Raw genomic sequence first — 14,302 nt, forward strand, 5'->3', positions numbered from 1 at the left:
TTTCTCAATATTACTGAATCTTTTAATTTCACGCAACATGTTTCTGGCGCCACTCACAGGGGTGGTCACACCTTGGACCTTGTGTTTTCTCTGGGTCTTGATATTGATAATACCCGTTGTGAGGACCTATTGATCAGTGACCATAAATGTATTTTCTTTGATCTTTCTGTCAATGCTGACCCCTTGTGTCTGAAACAAACATTCCACTCACGCATTATTACTCAGAGTACAGCTGATCAGTTCTCGATGCACTTCTGCTGTGACTTTTACACAAATCTCAATGATGTTGAACACTTGATACAGTCATTTAATGAACATTGCACCACTTTGCTGGATAAAGTGGCACCTCTTAAGGAAAGGACCAGGGCTGCCTATAACACTACTCCGTGGATGACAGAAGCTGTGTGCAGCGTGAGACAGAAGTGTCGCAGGGCAGAGCGACTCTGGAAAGCTACTGGGCTAGAAGTGCATCGTTTATATCTCAAAGACCTAAGAGTTTCTTTTAATACCACAGTAAAGGAAGCTAGAACTGCTTATTTTGCCAACCTAATCTCTTCTTCAAAGAAACATCCCAAGATTCTGTTTGACACAATTACAGGAATTGTTTCACCACCTGTCTCCACTGTACCATGCTATTCTGTTGACGATTGCAACAAATTCCTGATCTATTTTAATGATAAGGTAACAGGTATTAGGTCTGGCATTCGGCCTGGGATCTGTTCGCCTACTTGTAGCTCCTCGCAATCTCCTGCTGTTATGGGCTCTTTCCAGCCTATCAGCCTTCAAGACCTGATGGACTTAATTAACAAAACAAAGCCATCATCTTGCCCTGTGGATATAATTCCATCCTCTCTATTTAAGAACGTTCTGTTAACTATTGGCCCTGCAGTAACATCTATTGTCAATTCCTCATTGTCTACAGGAATTGTCCCTTCCTATTTCAAACATGCCACTATCCAGCCCATATTAAAGAAACCTAACTTAGATCCAGCTTTGCCCATGAACTACAGGCCCATATCAAAACTGCCTTTCCTGTCCAAACTTTTAGAGAAAGTGGTGGCCAAACAACTTACTGCTGCACTGGAGAGGCACAACATGTACGACAAGTTCCAGTCTGGGTTTCGTAAGCAACACTCTACTGAAACCGCTCTCCTGAGGGTTTCAAATGACATTCTCATGTGTGCTGATGCAGGTGACTGCTCTGTGTTAGTTCTTCTGGACCTAAGTTCTGCATTTGACACTGTAGACCATGACATCCTGATTAAGAGGCTACGTGATTGGGTGGGCATAACTGGCATAGCGTTAGACTGGTTTACATCTTACCTCAGTGACAGAAGTTTCAATGTCTCTGTGGGTGCTTTTGTGTCTGTTACCTCTCCACTGTCTTGTGGTGTACCGCAGGGCTCGGTTCTGGGGCCTCTGTTATTTTCCCTTTATCTGTTACCTTTGGGACCGATCATAAAAAGCTATAATGTGTCCTATCACTTATATGCAGACGACATCCAACTTCATCTGTCATTCAAACCCAGCGAGGCATTCACATTAACTCGGCTCCTGGACTGTGTCAATGCCATCAGAGACTGGACGGCAGAAAACTGCCTGCAACTCAACGACTCTAAGACGGAGGTCCTAGTTATTGCTCCAGAGGAGTTTGTCCCCATGATCAGGCAGATTATTAGTCCTCTCTCCTCTGCTTCCCATTGCAACCTGCGCAATCTTGGGATTTTCTTTGATCGCTCCATGTCATTTGACCCTCATGTTAAGCAGCTGTCCAGGTCATGTTTCTTCCATCTAAGAAATATCAGTAAACTGAGATCTGTATTATCAACGCCTGAATTAGAAATGATCATACACACATTTATCTCCTCTCGCATTGACTACTGCAACTCACTTTTCACATCACTCAGTGTATCTGCTCTTAACCGTCTGCAGGTCATCCAAAATGCTGCCGCCAGATTACTCACCAGGACAAACCGACGGTCTCACATCACCCCCGTACTCCGATCTCTCCACTGGCTTCCTGTAGCATCTCGGATACACTTCAAAATTCTCACCATCACTTACAGAGCACTTCACGGTCAGGCTCCGACTTATGTAGCTGATCTACTTCGCCCCTATTCACCCGCCCGCACTCTCAGGTCAAACGCTCTAGGTCTTCTGTCAGTCCCACGCACACGATTTAAGACCCGTGGTGACCGAGCCTTTGAGGCAGTGGCCCCGAGGCTCTGGAATGCTCTGCCTGCAACGCTGCGCCTCGCAGATACTGTGAATACTTTTAAAAGCCAGCTAAAAACCCACCTGTTTAGGCTGGCGTTTGTGTAAAAGTAAACCCATGTCCTAGACCTGCTCTTAACATTTGTTTTACATTTTTATTTTATTTTAATTTTATTCTTTAACATTTTTTATTCACTCTGTGTATGTAATTTATTGACCCTAGGGTCACATTGTGTTTTTTATGCTTTTAAATGTCTGCTCTGTTAAGCACTTTGTGATAGTACTGTCTGTGAAAAGCGCTATATAAATAAAATTCATTCATTCATTCATTCGTGACGTCACGGCCTCGTGACGTCACGGAATTCTTTTGTGTGTTCCAGAATTTGTAGCAGCGCTGTGACGTAACCGTTCTACGAATGCAGCGCAAATCGCCGACTTCATCACAACATGACGTTACATTAACAACGCTATGAACGTGATTGGATGGGTCCAAATCAAATTACAAATTGATTCACTGAATGCTCCCCACGTTAATCTACCAATGATGATGACCCTGTGGTCCGACAGCAGTACCGTCGGTGTGCTGGTCGAGCCCTATCTCCTAAAAATTACGTTCCCCCGAAACTAAAATGCATTCTCAATTACGTTTAACCGTAAACGTATTTTCTCCCTGAAACATATTTTCTCCCTGATTACGTTTGTGTTTGACGTATTACAAACACGTTTCTAATCAACATATCTGTGCCATACTCTACTCTTTATTATTTTTCTGTGATCTGCCTTGCCTTTATTTACTAACCCTAAGCCTGTCCTTACTCTTACCCGAACCATAACCACGTCCCCCCGTGCGTGGATCAGCGCATTTCTGGCGGAGACAGGCGGCGTGTTGCGGTAGTATTCTGACCGCATAATAGGGAGGAGAGGCGGTGGTGGAGAGGGGAAAAAAGGTTCGTGTCAAAATGTTGCTTTGAAACGTATTTTGTAACACGTCAAACACAAACATAATCAGGGAGAAAATATGTTTATGGTCAAACGTAATTGAGAATGCATTTTATTTTCGGGAGAACGTAATTTTTATGAGACAGGGTTGGCTGGTAGGTAGCTGTTGCAAGCATAAATGCCCAAAATCCAAACTGAGTTGCTCAAAGAGGAACATTGTTGACGGTGTAGTTATTGTGATTTCATCATCAACATTTGTGGAAAGTCTTCACTCCAAAGCTGACTACTGAGGGAGAGGTCGTTCTTGACTTTTTCCACATTTCGTCACTGCTGAGCAAGAGTTCAAATGTTGATCAATAAGCCACCGAAAAAGTCATTGCACCTATGACAGCCCTTCTGTTTGTTTCCTATGCTGTGGCTGTACTTTATATCTGCAGAACTGATAGGAGATGAATCAGCGACATGTAAGCCTGAGCAGCAGAAGTGCTTTGGTTGGTGGATCTGCTCTTACCCCATACCTCTGTGTCATGGCTTTTGTTTTCTCTCCTTGTTTTCTACGCCACAACATCCATGCAGCACATTCTCCCTCATTCAACCCCTACTAAGTTTACAGATGTCTCCCATCCATTTGTTGTGACTTACCTTTTGGTTAATAACTCACTTTATCTGTTAAGTATACCCTTGTGTCTCCCATGTTTGTCCCAGTTCTAGAGCAGGCCTGTGCCACACCATAAGCTTTGTGGGTATTTTTTGGCTTCTTATCTTTCCTTTTCCTTTATTTTCTTGTCTCGTCTTGTCTTTTCTTTTCTTTTTTTGACCTTATGGTTATGGAAAGTGGAAAGTCAAAGGATCACCAAAGGTATAACAACTCATACTGAGGGGACAATGAATGTGTGTACCAAATTTCACAATTATCCACCCCACGTTTGCAAAGATATTTTAATAACAAACTAAATGTCAACATCATGGTGGCGCTCGAGGAAAATTAAGGAGATCACCAAAATTAGTGGGAGATGTCATTTGGGAACCATGAATGTGTGTATAAAATGGCAATCCATTCAATAGTTGTTGAGGTATTTCAGTCTGAATCAAAGTGGTAAACCTACAGACAATCTGACACATCATTTCTTGAGCCACAGCATGGCTAAAACCCAACTGGATGATTTGTTTTGGTGTCTCTAACATCTGGTGTGCAGATGTTGAACCCACATGCAGACATCTCATGACTTCGGCCGTTTGCCATTTTCACTGAGATTTGATCACACTTCTCTCTGTGACAAAGATCAGACACATTTCACAACTTACTTGCCCAACTTCACTCCCTCCTATCTTGCAGTGAGTGCACGAGGTCTAAGGTCAGAGAATTTCAGACAAAGGCACACTCTGCCATCTCTCGCTGCTTCATGGTCAGCTCTATGGTCAGACAGCGAGCATGAGCCAGAGAAGCTCAAGACGGCATGATCACAATGCCTTTCCCGCCAATAAATGGGACTGGCTTAACATAGTTGCACATACTGTGATTGGACACTAAGCTCTCCTGATAAGGATCAATATTTACAGCGACAAGCCAAGTAACACCAACCAATGACTCATGTGGTTCAATGTTCAGCAACATGGAAAGTATTTCAGATGCATCTGCTGCAACACATATCGACCTCATGTGATGTCATATGCACGGTTTAGAGGGAATATTTGCTTCACTTCTTGTCCGAGAAACCCATGGCCTTTTACCCAAAAAGGGCCCTGCTCCTAAAAGCAATTGCGATAGCCTCATGAATATGCATTCCATCGCCACTGTGGGAGTTGACCAGACTCCACTTGTGTTTAAATCACAGGATCTGCCCTCGTCTGTTTGCTTGCGAATCCTTGACTGGGCCGAACACTTGAGAGTTGGGGTGTGCTTCAAAGTGAGTATCTGCCTATCAGTAACAACATTGTATGTGTATAGTGGAAAGATTGATTTAAGTTTTTTTTTAAACACTTTGTTTTTAAACAGTAAATCAAAGGAGTTCTCTGACAGTTTTTTCCTTCAACAGTCTCAAACACCACACTATGGAAACCATTGGCGAGATCATCCCCTTCGCTAAGGAGATGCTAAACCAGAGGCCAAGCCGAGGCATGCTGAAGATCTACATGCTTGGCTCAACTATGGCAGTGCTGGGAGTTGTTGGTGGACTGGTGAAAACAGTTTTCCTGCCATTTGCGGAGCAGGAGACTGTTGAGGACGCACCGGCAGAGCTGATCGTGAAGAAGGAGAAGAAGCAGGTGCTGAAGTCACACACCACCTTGGTTCGCCCCGAAGTTGTGGACGTGCTAAATATGGTAGTGATTGAGGTCAAGGCCAAACATCTGGTGACTGCTGGGCAGAGGAGCTCTAACCGCTTACATGCTTCTTAAAGAAACCCTCCCATCCTGGTGTAAATGGCCTCGACACTTGCAATGTTGATGGTGATGGTGGTAAATTAAAACACCACGTTGAACTGGTCACTTTGTACTCATTCTTTTATTTCAGATTTGGTTAAACATTCCCTTTTGACTGGCAAAAGAACTAGTAAATAGACTGAAAACTGGAGGGTACCGTAATGTCTCGCTGCTGGGCAGCAGATACCTTTGGATGTGACTTGATGAATGTGTTGGAGGAAAAATGGAATGTGTGTGATTTAATTCATTTTGCACTCTAATAAAGCTATTTTTCAGCTAGCAACTGATTCAGGTCTTTTTTTTGAGTAATAAAGCCCTTTGCACATGTTGCAAGATGATCAAATAGACGTATTTATGACATGACATACATATTGACACATGACATGACATATTTAAAGAGAAGATGAACTAAACTACATTTTACCATGATCAATTTTACCTTCTGTGTGACAAATGTATGCTGAGTACACACATTTTGCATCTTTGTTGTCACTGTGTATGTTACTAATGAGAGGTAAGGCATCCCCACATTCAGATCTGTGCAATATGCATTTTTCCCGCCTTTATTGTATGCTGGATTTTAGCAACAGCATTGTTGGCAAGCAGTGTTGGGAAGAAGTATTATAATCTTTTACTGAAGTAAAAGTAGCAACACAGCACTGTGAACATATTCCATTACAAGTAAAAATGCTGCATTCAGAACTATACTTAAATAAAGTATGTATATTATCAGCAAAATGTAGGTTTACATAATGTATCACAGGTAAAAACGGTCCTCGTCACTGTTCTACTATTATATATGATGGTTTTGAAATTAATATTACTGCTGCATTAATGCGTATGCTGCATTTAACTGCTGTAGATTTGTTGTAATTCTACAAACAACCACTAGATGGAAGTGAGTGCACTACGAGTTGATTTCATCTTTCGTCTGCGTAACAGGAAATGACGCCATAAATTCACAGTGTGTTTACCAACTGCGGCTAGGCTAAACGGCTGTCGGACAAGTAACGTTTTTCTCACTATACAGTTATTTTATTTTAATACGAGCAGAGTACAAATAATTACATATGGCAGATCCTGCGGTGGCATCGGGAGGTTCACTGAATGCAGGAGGGGTAAGAGACGACGTTTATACTCACTGTCATTAGCAGAATGTAGCTAATTTAATTAACGTTAGGTTGTAATGTTAAGCTAGCTAGTTGTTAGCTAACTGTTAGCAGTCTGTTGGAAGAGACGCAACTGTGCCGAATGTGTTTCGAAACAAGTGTTACTAACATTAGCATGGTATCTACGGTACGTTTGTAGGTCTTGGTTCATTTGTCTTTATTTGTTATCCTTCAACGTTACACCTGCTAATGTGTAGCTACGTGTGCACCTGTGAGCTAACGTTATATAACACTCAAGTAATTTACCCAATACTATAAAAAGTCTGATCTAAAATTGGCACCTCTTTGACGAACTACATTAAAATGCACTTGATGAAAACAGAATAATATAATAATTTATTTGATGAAATACTAGGAACGGTGGAATGTAACTAGTGTTGAGTAAATTTACTGAAATATGTACATACTCAAGCACTGCCATTATTCAAGATACCTGTACTGAGTGTCTCCGTTTTATGCAACTTACTTCTATTACAAATATTCAAGGATACATTTTTTGGCATTATGCAACACAGGCTGTAACCCACAAAACAGAATACATTCCTGTGTATTTTTACATTTGTTTTAGGAGGAATATACACTGCATCAACAAAAAAACATTTTCTGGGCAATATGGCCGACATTAAACATTAGAAATCAGGTAAACATTGTCCATCAATATTTACTATGTTTGAGCCCCAAGCATAATTGATGTAAACAGAGACCTATTGTCTCTCCAGAGTCCTGCTCTCTCCTGCGGTCCGCCTGTCGAGGGCCGCTTGACCCCGGGATGCCACGATGGAGCCAGGTCTCTATAAAGATGTGCACACAACAGTCACGACCGCTCTTTGCTGGGTTAGCCTGAATTCTCTTTCGACCCGACATTAGCCAGGATCAGATTGGGTGGTGGAATTACAGCCGAGCAACCAGCCGTGTATCCGGACCAAACGCCACCAAACTGCCCGAGGTAGGAGAGCCTCTGTGAACGCTAAGCTAACCCAGCTAGGACCTAAGGATACTCCACCACCTAGCCTACTCCTGGCTGTCGTGTCTGATGTCTGGTCGCAGAAAAAAAAAGATGAAAGAAATAAAAACTTCAGGCAAACTCAACAATGGGAGGTTGGTGACTGTTGAGCCCACATCCTTACAGAGATCTGACTCCATCGTTGCATCAAGCTGCACTTAACGGGCAGAGAGCCGGACTGCGGTGGGACTAGAGGAGGCGTTTATGTCAATGATGCTCAAACGCAGTCAAAGTCGATGAAATATGTTTTCCAAAAAATATGTTTGCCCTCTGAGACAAATTTGTGATTTTGGGCTATACAAAAATGAATTGAATTGATGTTGAATTTTAAATGTCGGCCATATTATTATCTGACCAGAGAATGAATGAAAAAAAAAAAAAAAATATATATATATATATATATATATATATATATATATATATATATATATATACTTTTTTTTTTTTTTTATTGCTGCTTTTTACATTCCTCATGATGCAAATTCAAAAAATGCACTACTGTTTTTGTTTTGTTTTTCATGTTTTTCTTGTGTTGCAAATGGGCTCCATCTGCATGCTGTTGTACATCCCTGTGTTGCATAACGACAATAAATCCTTAATAATATCCTTGAATCCTTGAAAAATGTAGCAGCATTGATGAGAGCTTCCAGCCACAGCACGAACATGTGCCACGTCGCCATATAAATATTTTTTAATTGTGACTGACATTGTACTATTTACACCACTATATTTTTGTGACAGCTTTACTGACAATAAATATCACTAAGCCCACGTACCATTTAAGTAAACTTTTTTTTTTTTTTTTTTTTTTGCTGTGATGTTTCTTCCAACATAGTTGCTTGTTACATAAATGAGGCTTTTTATTGTTGGTCAGTCAGACATGTCAATATCAAGTTGTCGACGCATGTGTGGGACATGCGCCTGCTGATTCCAAAATAAGTTGCAAAAGATCTTTGGTGATTTTATCACCCTCAGAAGATGTTTTTTTTGCATATTGAATTATCACCCAGCCTTAAATTAATATTTAGGAGTTTCTCCTCACAGCCTAAAGATACAACCCATATACCTAAAATGGTAATGCTGTGTTAATGTTTTTAAACTTGCGTCTATTTGGTTGTTGTATTCGTTTCTTTCTGTCATGCTGTGACGAGGCACTTTCTTCATGGGGATCTTTTAAGTGTGTGTATTTTTTTTTTCTCGCCCACCATATGTGTTATTTCATGTATGTTTTTCAGCGTGGGAGTGGCAGTAAAGCAGCTACCAGCCCTGCAGAGAGCTACCACCTGGCCCGACGCCGCACCCTGCAGGTTGTCGTCAGTGCCCTCCTGACAGAGTGTGGCTTTGAGAGCGCCGAGAAGGCAGCAGTGGAGACGCTCACTGAGATGATGCAAAGCTGTATGTATGAATCCTAAAGTAGATGCGCCCGTGTTCATTTTCCTAAGCGCAGCATAGTTCTTCTCCAGGGTACCCTGCTTTATTCACCAAATGTTTTCCGCTAAGTTGCCTTCATCAGTTTAGTCTTGAGTAACCTCAAAGTTTGTGTTACAGCATATAGTACAGCCAGGCAGAAACCTAACAAAAACTACATAGAACAAATTTAAAACGGCATAAATTACAACACGCTGCATCAACCATCCCAGCATCCTCGATCAAGGCAAGTCAAAAGTCATGACTAAATAAATGCAAATGTAGATATTATTTAGACTATATCTTCACATACAAAACAGTTTTTTCGCTGCTATATTTATTCGAGGTGTGAAGCTTCAGTGACCTCACGATTCGCTTACAATTCACCCGTCAATGATTTGAATACAGAACTATTCCCGATGCATCTCGATGTATCGCTCTCAGACAGGCCACTTCCTGAATGCCTGTTGCATTTTACACTGAGTGACTGAGCCCAGCTGCTAGCTGACTTTTCCTTTCTCGTGGCGATTCTTCTCTTACTCAGTTTAAGTCACTGCATCTCCCAACAGAACAACGCCACGGTTGAATTCTAACGTTTTTCAGCCTAATATATTTGAAACAGAGCAGCTAATGGTAGCGAGAGCAACAACAGTGAAACACAGAGATGAAAGGAGAAGCAACTGTGCTGAACTGAAACACCAGACTCACCATTATATTCTCTAACTGCATCAATGCAGAATCCTCCACGTCCGCATTGCGCAGTAGAAATCATTTAAATTTCCTTTGTAGCTCTTTTCTCTGCTGACAGTTGGCAGATCTTTAGCGATCATATCAGCAGGGGAATGAAAATTGGCTGAACTTCTTAGTTGTAGGAATTTATTGGATCAGTATAATGCAGACCGTATTATGCGTGTTGGCCATCATCCAGATGTGACTGATATGCTGCAGCTGCTGCATCACGTCCTGCATATGCATCGATCAATGAATGCGTTTTAATGTGTAAGCAGTGGCAGACCTTTATGGTGAGACTGTGCCGTTCGCACAGTCAGCACAAAAAAAGGTTGAATGCATTTGTTGATGAATCCTACTATCAGACGTTAAATCTCATCTCTTATGACCCATCTTTTTGTTGTACCTGCAAAATGTTTAATCTTCCTGAGGAGAGACTTTTCTAAACCCCGATGTGTTTGGTCCCTTTTCTAGATATATCTGAAATAGGTCGGTGTGCTAAAGCTTATTGTGAACACACAGCCAGAAGCATTCCAACCCTGTCAGACACAGTGGTCACACTCATTGAAATGGGTAGGTACTGGAGGACGCCGTCGTATCAATTACGCATTGATATCACAAGGTAACATAGAGAACATAATTTAATCTGTTTTGTTTCTCTGCAGGTTTCAAAGCAGACACCCTGCCTGTGTATGCCAAGCGATCCCAGAGGATGGTTATAACTGCCCGTGAGTAGGCGCTTTACTTTCAACCGTTACTGTGGATTATGTCATTTATTGGTGACGGTATTTTCACTTTCTACATCAATTCTAATATTCTAACTAAAAAAAATGTACATAGATGTGAACTTTCTCTTTTTTGTTTTGTTTTTATGAATTTCAGCTCCAGTGACGAACCCACCCGTGACTCCCAAAGCACTGTCAGCCGGCCAAAAACGCACACATCCGGCTCACATCCCCAGCCACTTCCCGGAGTTTCCTGACCCTCACACCTACATCAAAACACCCGTGAGTCCAGCGCTCTCACATTATGCCTGAGTAACAGGCTGGGACAGGTTTGGGAGGGGAGATGGAGATGGAGGGGAGGAAGGGGAGTGAAACATGTTCCAAATAAAATTACGTTTTTGTTATTAGAGTACCAAAAAAAGGTAGCAATGGGTACAAGTATCTGTTCATATGTGAATGGTAACCAAACCTAGCAGTGACAGAGATCCTGAGACAAACCCCGAACTCATTTTCCTTTCGTAATATTATATATGAAGATAGAATATAAACCATTATGTACAATGTGGACTCTGTCTAAATTAATGACAAGGAAACACCTTTCCGTTTTTACCATTGCGATCAGGGCATCAATCAGGAAGCCCTTCATTATGTGTAACAGGTTAAGTTCAGATGGTGAACTGTGTGCCGTGTGTCTTCCCGCTCAGACGTTCAGGGAGCCTGTGTCAGACTACCAAGTGGTGAGAGAAAAGGCAGCAAGTCAGAGGAGAGACGTGGAGCGAGCGCTCACGCGCTTCATGGCCAAGACCGGAGAAACTCAGAGCCTCTTCAAAGACGACATCACTGCCTTCCCATGTGAGCGAGTCCACCAAGTGGTCCTGTATTTCCAAAACCGTTTGTAATACGTTGTTTACACATTCAAGTCTGTCTTGTTCTCTGTATGCCTGCATGTCTGTTTTGCTACCGAAAGCATGTCGTATTTACTAGTGGTGTCACGGATCACGGATCGATCACGGTTCGGATCACTCGTGATCAATAGAGTATTTTTTTCAATTTTATTTTTACAGTGTAATCATCATAGTGTGTAAAGCTCTACTGCTGCTGTTCCTTTTCAAGTAACAAGTCCCCGAATATCAATGCAGAGTGTCAGTGAACAGATATAAAGCAGCAGGGTGTTCACGTGAACGGAGCAGGTTAGAAGCATTTAACGGTGAAGTCATGGCGAGCGGAGGAACGTCAGAAGCCGCGGCGTCATTTAAGTCGCAAGTTTGGGAACATTTTGTCTTCCCTGTAACGTATAATGACGGATGAGGGTGGTGGACAAAGCGTTACGGTATGTAGCCGTTATTTAAAGAGAGACACACGACAACGGCAAAACATCGGGCATGTCCACACATATGAAGAGACACCATCCCGTCTGTCAGTGACGGGGACACTCCGTTGTAGAAAACAAAGGATTTCTAAATCTGGTTAAAATGCTTGAGCCACGCTACGAAATCCACTCACGCACCCACTTCAGTGTGAAGCTGTTCCAGGCCTCTATGAGAAGGAAAAGACTGTAGAGACCGCTTACACCACGGCGGAGTGATTTTTAGTCCGGTGCTGTAGACACGCCCCCTCTGTGAGAGTTACACAGACACACACCTGGTTCAGGTGCTGACAGAAGTGTCAGAGTGAAGCTAGACAGGCCCAATAATATTCCAGTCACCACAGAAAGGTCGACCCTCTCCCCAGACAATGGAGATATTCTCATCTTTTTGAAAATAATGTCACAGTAATGTAACATTATTGTGTATTTGAATGGCATAACCTGACAGGAAGTAAACACAGACCCAAGTTGTTGCCGAGCAGTTCAGTTCAGTGTAAACAGTGGAAGCTAGCTCACTGGCTGTTTATTTCTTTCAATATTGATGAAAGGACGAGGATATCAACATACCCCATGTTGTACTTAAACTTAACAGAATTCTTGAATGTATTTTTATTTATTTATTTCATTTAGTTTCAAATTGGACATCTTCAATATTTTTGTTTTCATGTAAGACTATAGCCCAAAGTTCTTTGCTCTAAGTGTTCTTGAAGTTCTTTAATTAATAAATGGAAAGCAAAGTTATATTTGTTTCCTCCCCTTTTCTTTGTTGATCCGAAAAATGATCCGAACCGTGACTCCTGAACCGAACCGTGAGGTTTGTGATCCGTGACACCCCTAGTATTTACGCAAGTTCTAATACCTGTGAATGTGTTTTTCAGTGATCGCAGCACAACCGAGCACTATCCCATATCTCAGCGCCCTCCTGCCCTCAGAGCTGGAATTGCAGACTCTGGAGGAGACGGACTCCTCTGAGCAGGACGACCAGACAGACAGCGAGAACGCAGCAGGAAACATTATCAGCGTAAGTCTTAACCACTACAGGAACTTGCCCAGTGTCCGATGTGGTCTGCGTTTTCCTACCATCAGTGTCTCTAGAAGTTCCCAGACTTCCAGAGATTTTAAAATAGTTACTTCCTTGTTGTGGTGAGCTCCGTGGAAGAATTTAATCTTCAGAGTTTTGAAGTTTCCAAGCGTGTTTTTGAACAGCTTAGCAAATACACTGCACATAAGCTATCATTCTCCACGCAGGTCAGTCATGGCCACTAAACTAACAACACACAATAATCCAACATGCACACCCAAAACATGAGTAGAACATCCTTAAAACACACTAGAACAGTCCATAACACAGTCCCATGAGCCTCTGCGCTCCTTCAGCAGAACAATTAACGGAAGGTGCAATTGCGTACTGCCGACCGTTCCATTATTAATTAAACTGATGAGCAGAAACCACAGCAGCTGAAAGGTTGATCCAGTTTTATTCTGCCTCCGTGCAATGCTTTTGGAGGCTCTACATGACATTGAAGGGGAACTTGCTTACTTTTACCTAAGTAACATTTTCAATGCAGGGTATTTTATTAGTATTTTTACACTGTGCTCTAGCTCGCTGCTACACCCACAGACATACCAGTGTTCAAGTTGTATGGTAGCATGTTCAACAATCATTTATTTCCCCCCCTCACTCAGGATGATCCAGGAGCTGACAAAGAGAACTCCATGCTTCCTCCTGGCGGAGTTGTTCCTTCCGCAAAGGCCACCGAGGACAATGTGATCGACAACCCGTATCTTCGGCCAGTCAAGAAACCCAAAGTGAGGAGGAAGAAATGAGTCCAATATGGACCAACAGACTGACATTTGTCACAGTGGTTGGTGCTTTACGCAGTTCAGTCAGCGATTCCCTCCACGGAGAGCAGCGCAGAAACCTGCTGTGCGAGCCGGGACCAGCACTGCCGTTTGCATTTTGTAAGCTGACTTCTATTGAAGCGAGAACTTTCCCTTGTTTTGTTAACTATCATCATTTCTTCAGCGAGCACTCATTTTGCTAAAATATTGTGTAATGTCGCTTTGTGAGAAACATAATGGTGTAATATACAAGCCCTACAGGAATATAGTCATTTTGAGAATAAAGAAAAATAAATTTCTCTTTTTATTTTAATTGAGGTATCAAACATTTCAGTATCAGTCCAGTAAATTGACATTAAAGGCACAGGTCACGTCACTGTCACAATGGGTTTACATCCATCAGCTTCAGAGTTAATAGTACAAACTCATGTAGGCCACTCTGCTTCTGTGCTTCAGGAACGCCTTTTCACTGTTCAGCTGAAAAAAC

The 14,302-nt window shown here is 42.1% G+C and overlaps 3 protein-coding genes across 3 annotated transcripts in view; 2 read left to right on the plus strand and 1 right to left on the minus strand.

The window, feature by feature from the left end:
• Window positions 1-5,843, plus strand: LOC306780869 (G0/G1 switch protein 2-like). Its single transcript, XM_079273382.1, has 2 exons — window positions 1-5,060; window positions 5,190-5,843. Exon 2 carries the CDS (start codon window positions 5,206-5,208, stop codon window positions 5,548-5,550), a length of 345 nt encoding a protein of 114 aa, XP_079129508.1. The 5' UTR covers window positions 1-5,060; window positions 5,190-5,205; the 3' UTR covers window positions 5,551-5,843.
• A 708-nt stretch (window positions 5,844-6,551) lies between these two features.
• Window positions 6,552-14,083, plus strand: taf8 (TAF8 RNA polymerase II, TATA box binding protein (TBP)-associated factor). The gene is made up of 8 exons (XM_079273026.1): window positions 6,552-6,692; window positions 8,982-9,141; window positions 10,357-10,455; window positions 10,548-10,610; window positions 10,765-10,889; window positions 11,312-11,459; window positions 12,852-12,994; window positions 13,660-14,083. Exons 1-8 carry the CDS (start codon window positions 6,645-6,647, stop codon window positions 13,798-13,800), a joined length of 927 nt encoding a protein of 308 aa, XP_079129152.1. The 5' UTR covers window positions 6,552-6,644; the 3' UTR covers window positions 13,801-14,083.
• A 92-nt stretch (window positions 14,084-14,175) lies between these two features.
• The window catches only part of LOC306780597 (ciliary microtubule-associated protein 3-like), a 3,043-nt gene continuing 2,916 nt past the window's right edge, over window positions 14,176-14,302 (minus strand). The window contains exon 6 of the mRNA XM_079273027.1: window positions 14,176-14,292. Within this exon, the coding sequence (XP_079129153.1) occupies window positions 14,227-14,292 (66 nt within the window). The 3' untranslated portion in view covers window positions 14,176-14,226. The remainder of the gene's footprint in view (window positions 14,293-14,302) is intronic.

This window comes from Melanostigma gelatinosum (genome assembly GCF_949748355.1).
Source record: "Melanostigma gelatinosum genome assembly, chromosome: 8".
NCBI classification, from domain to species: Eukaryota; Metazoa; Chordata; class Actinopteri; order Perciformes; family Zoarcidae; genus Melanostigma; species Melanostigma gelatinosum.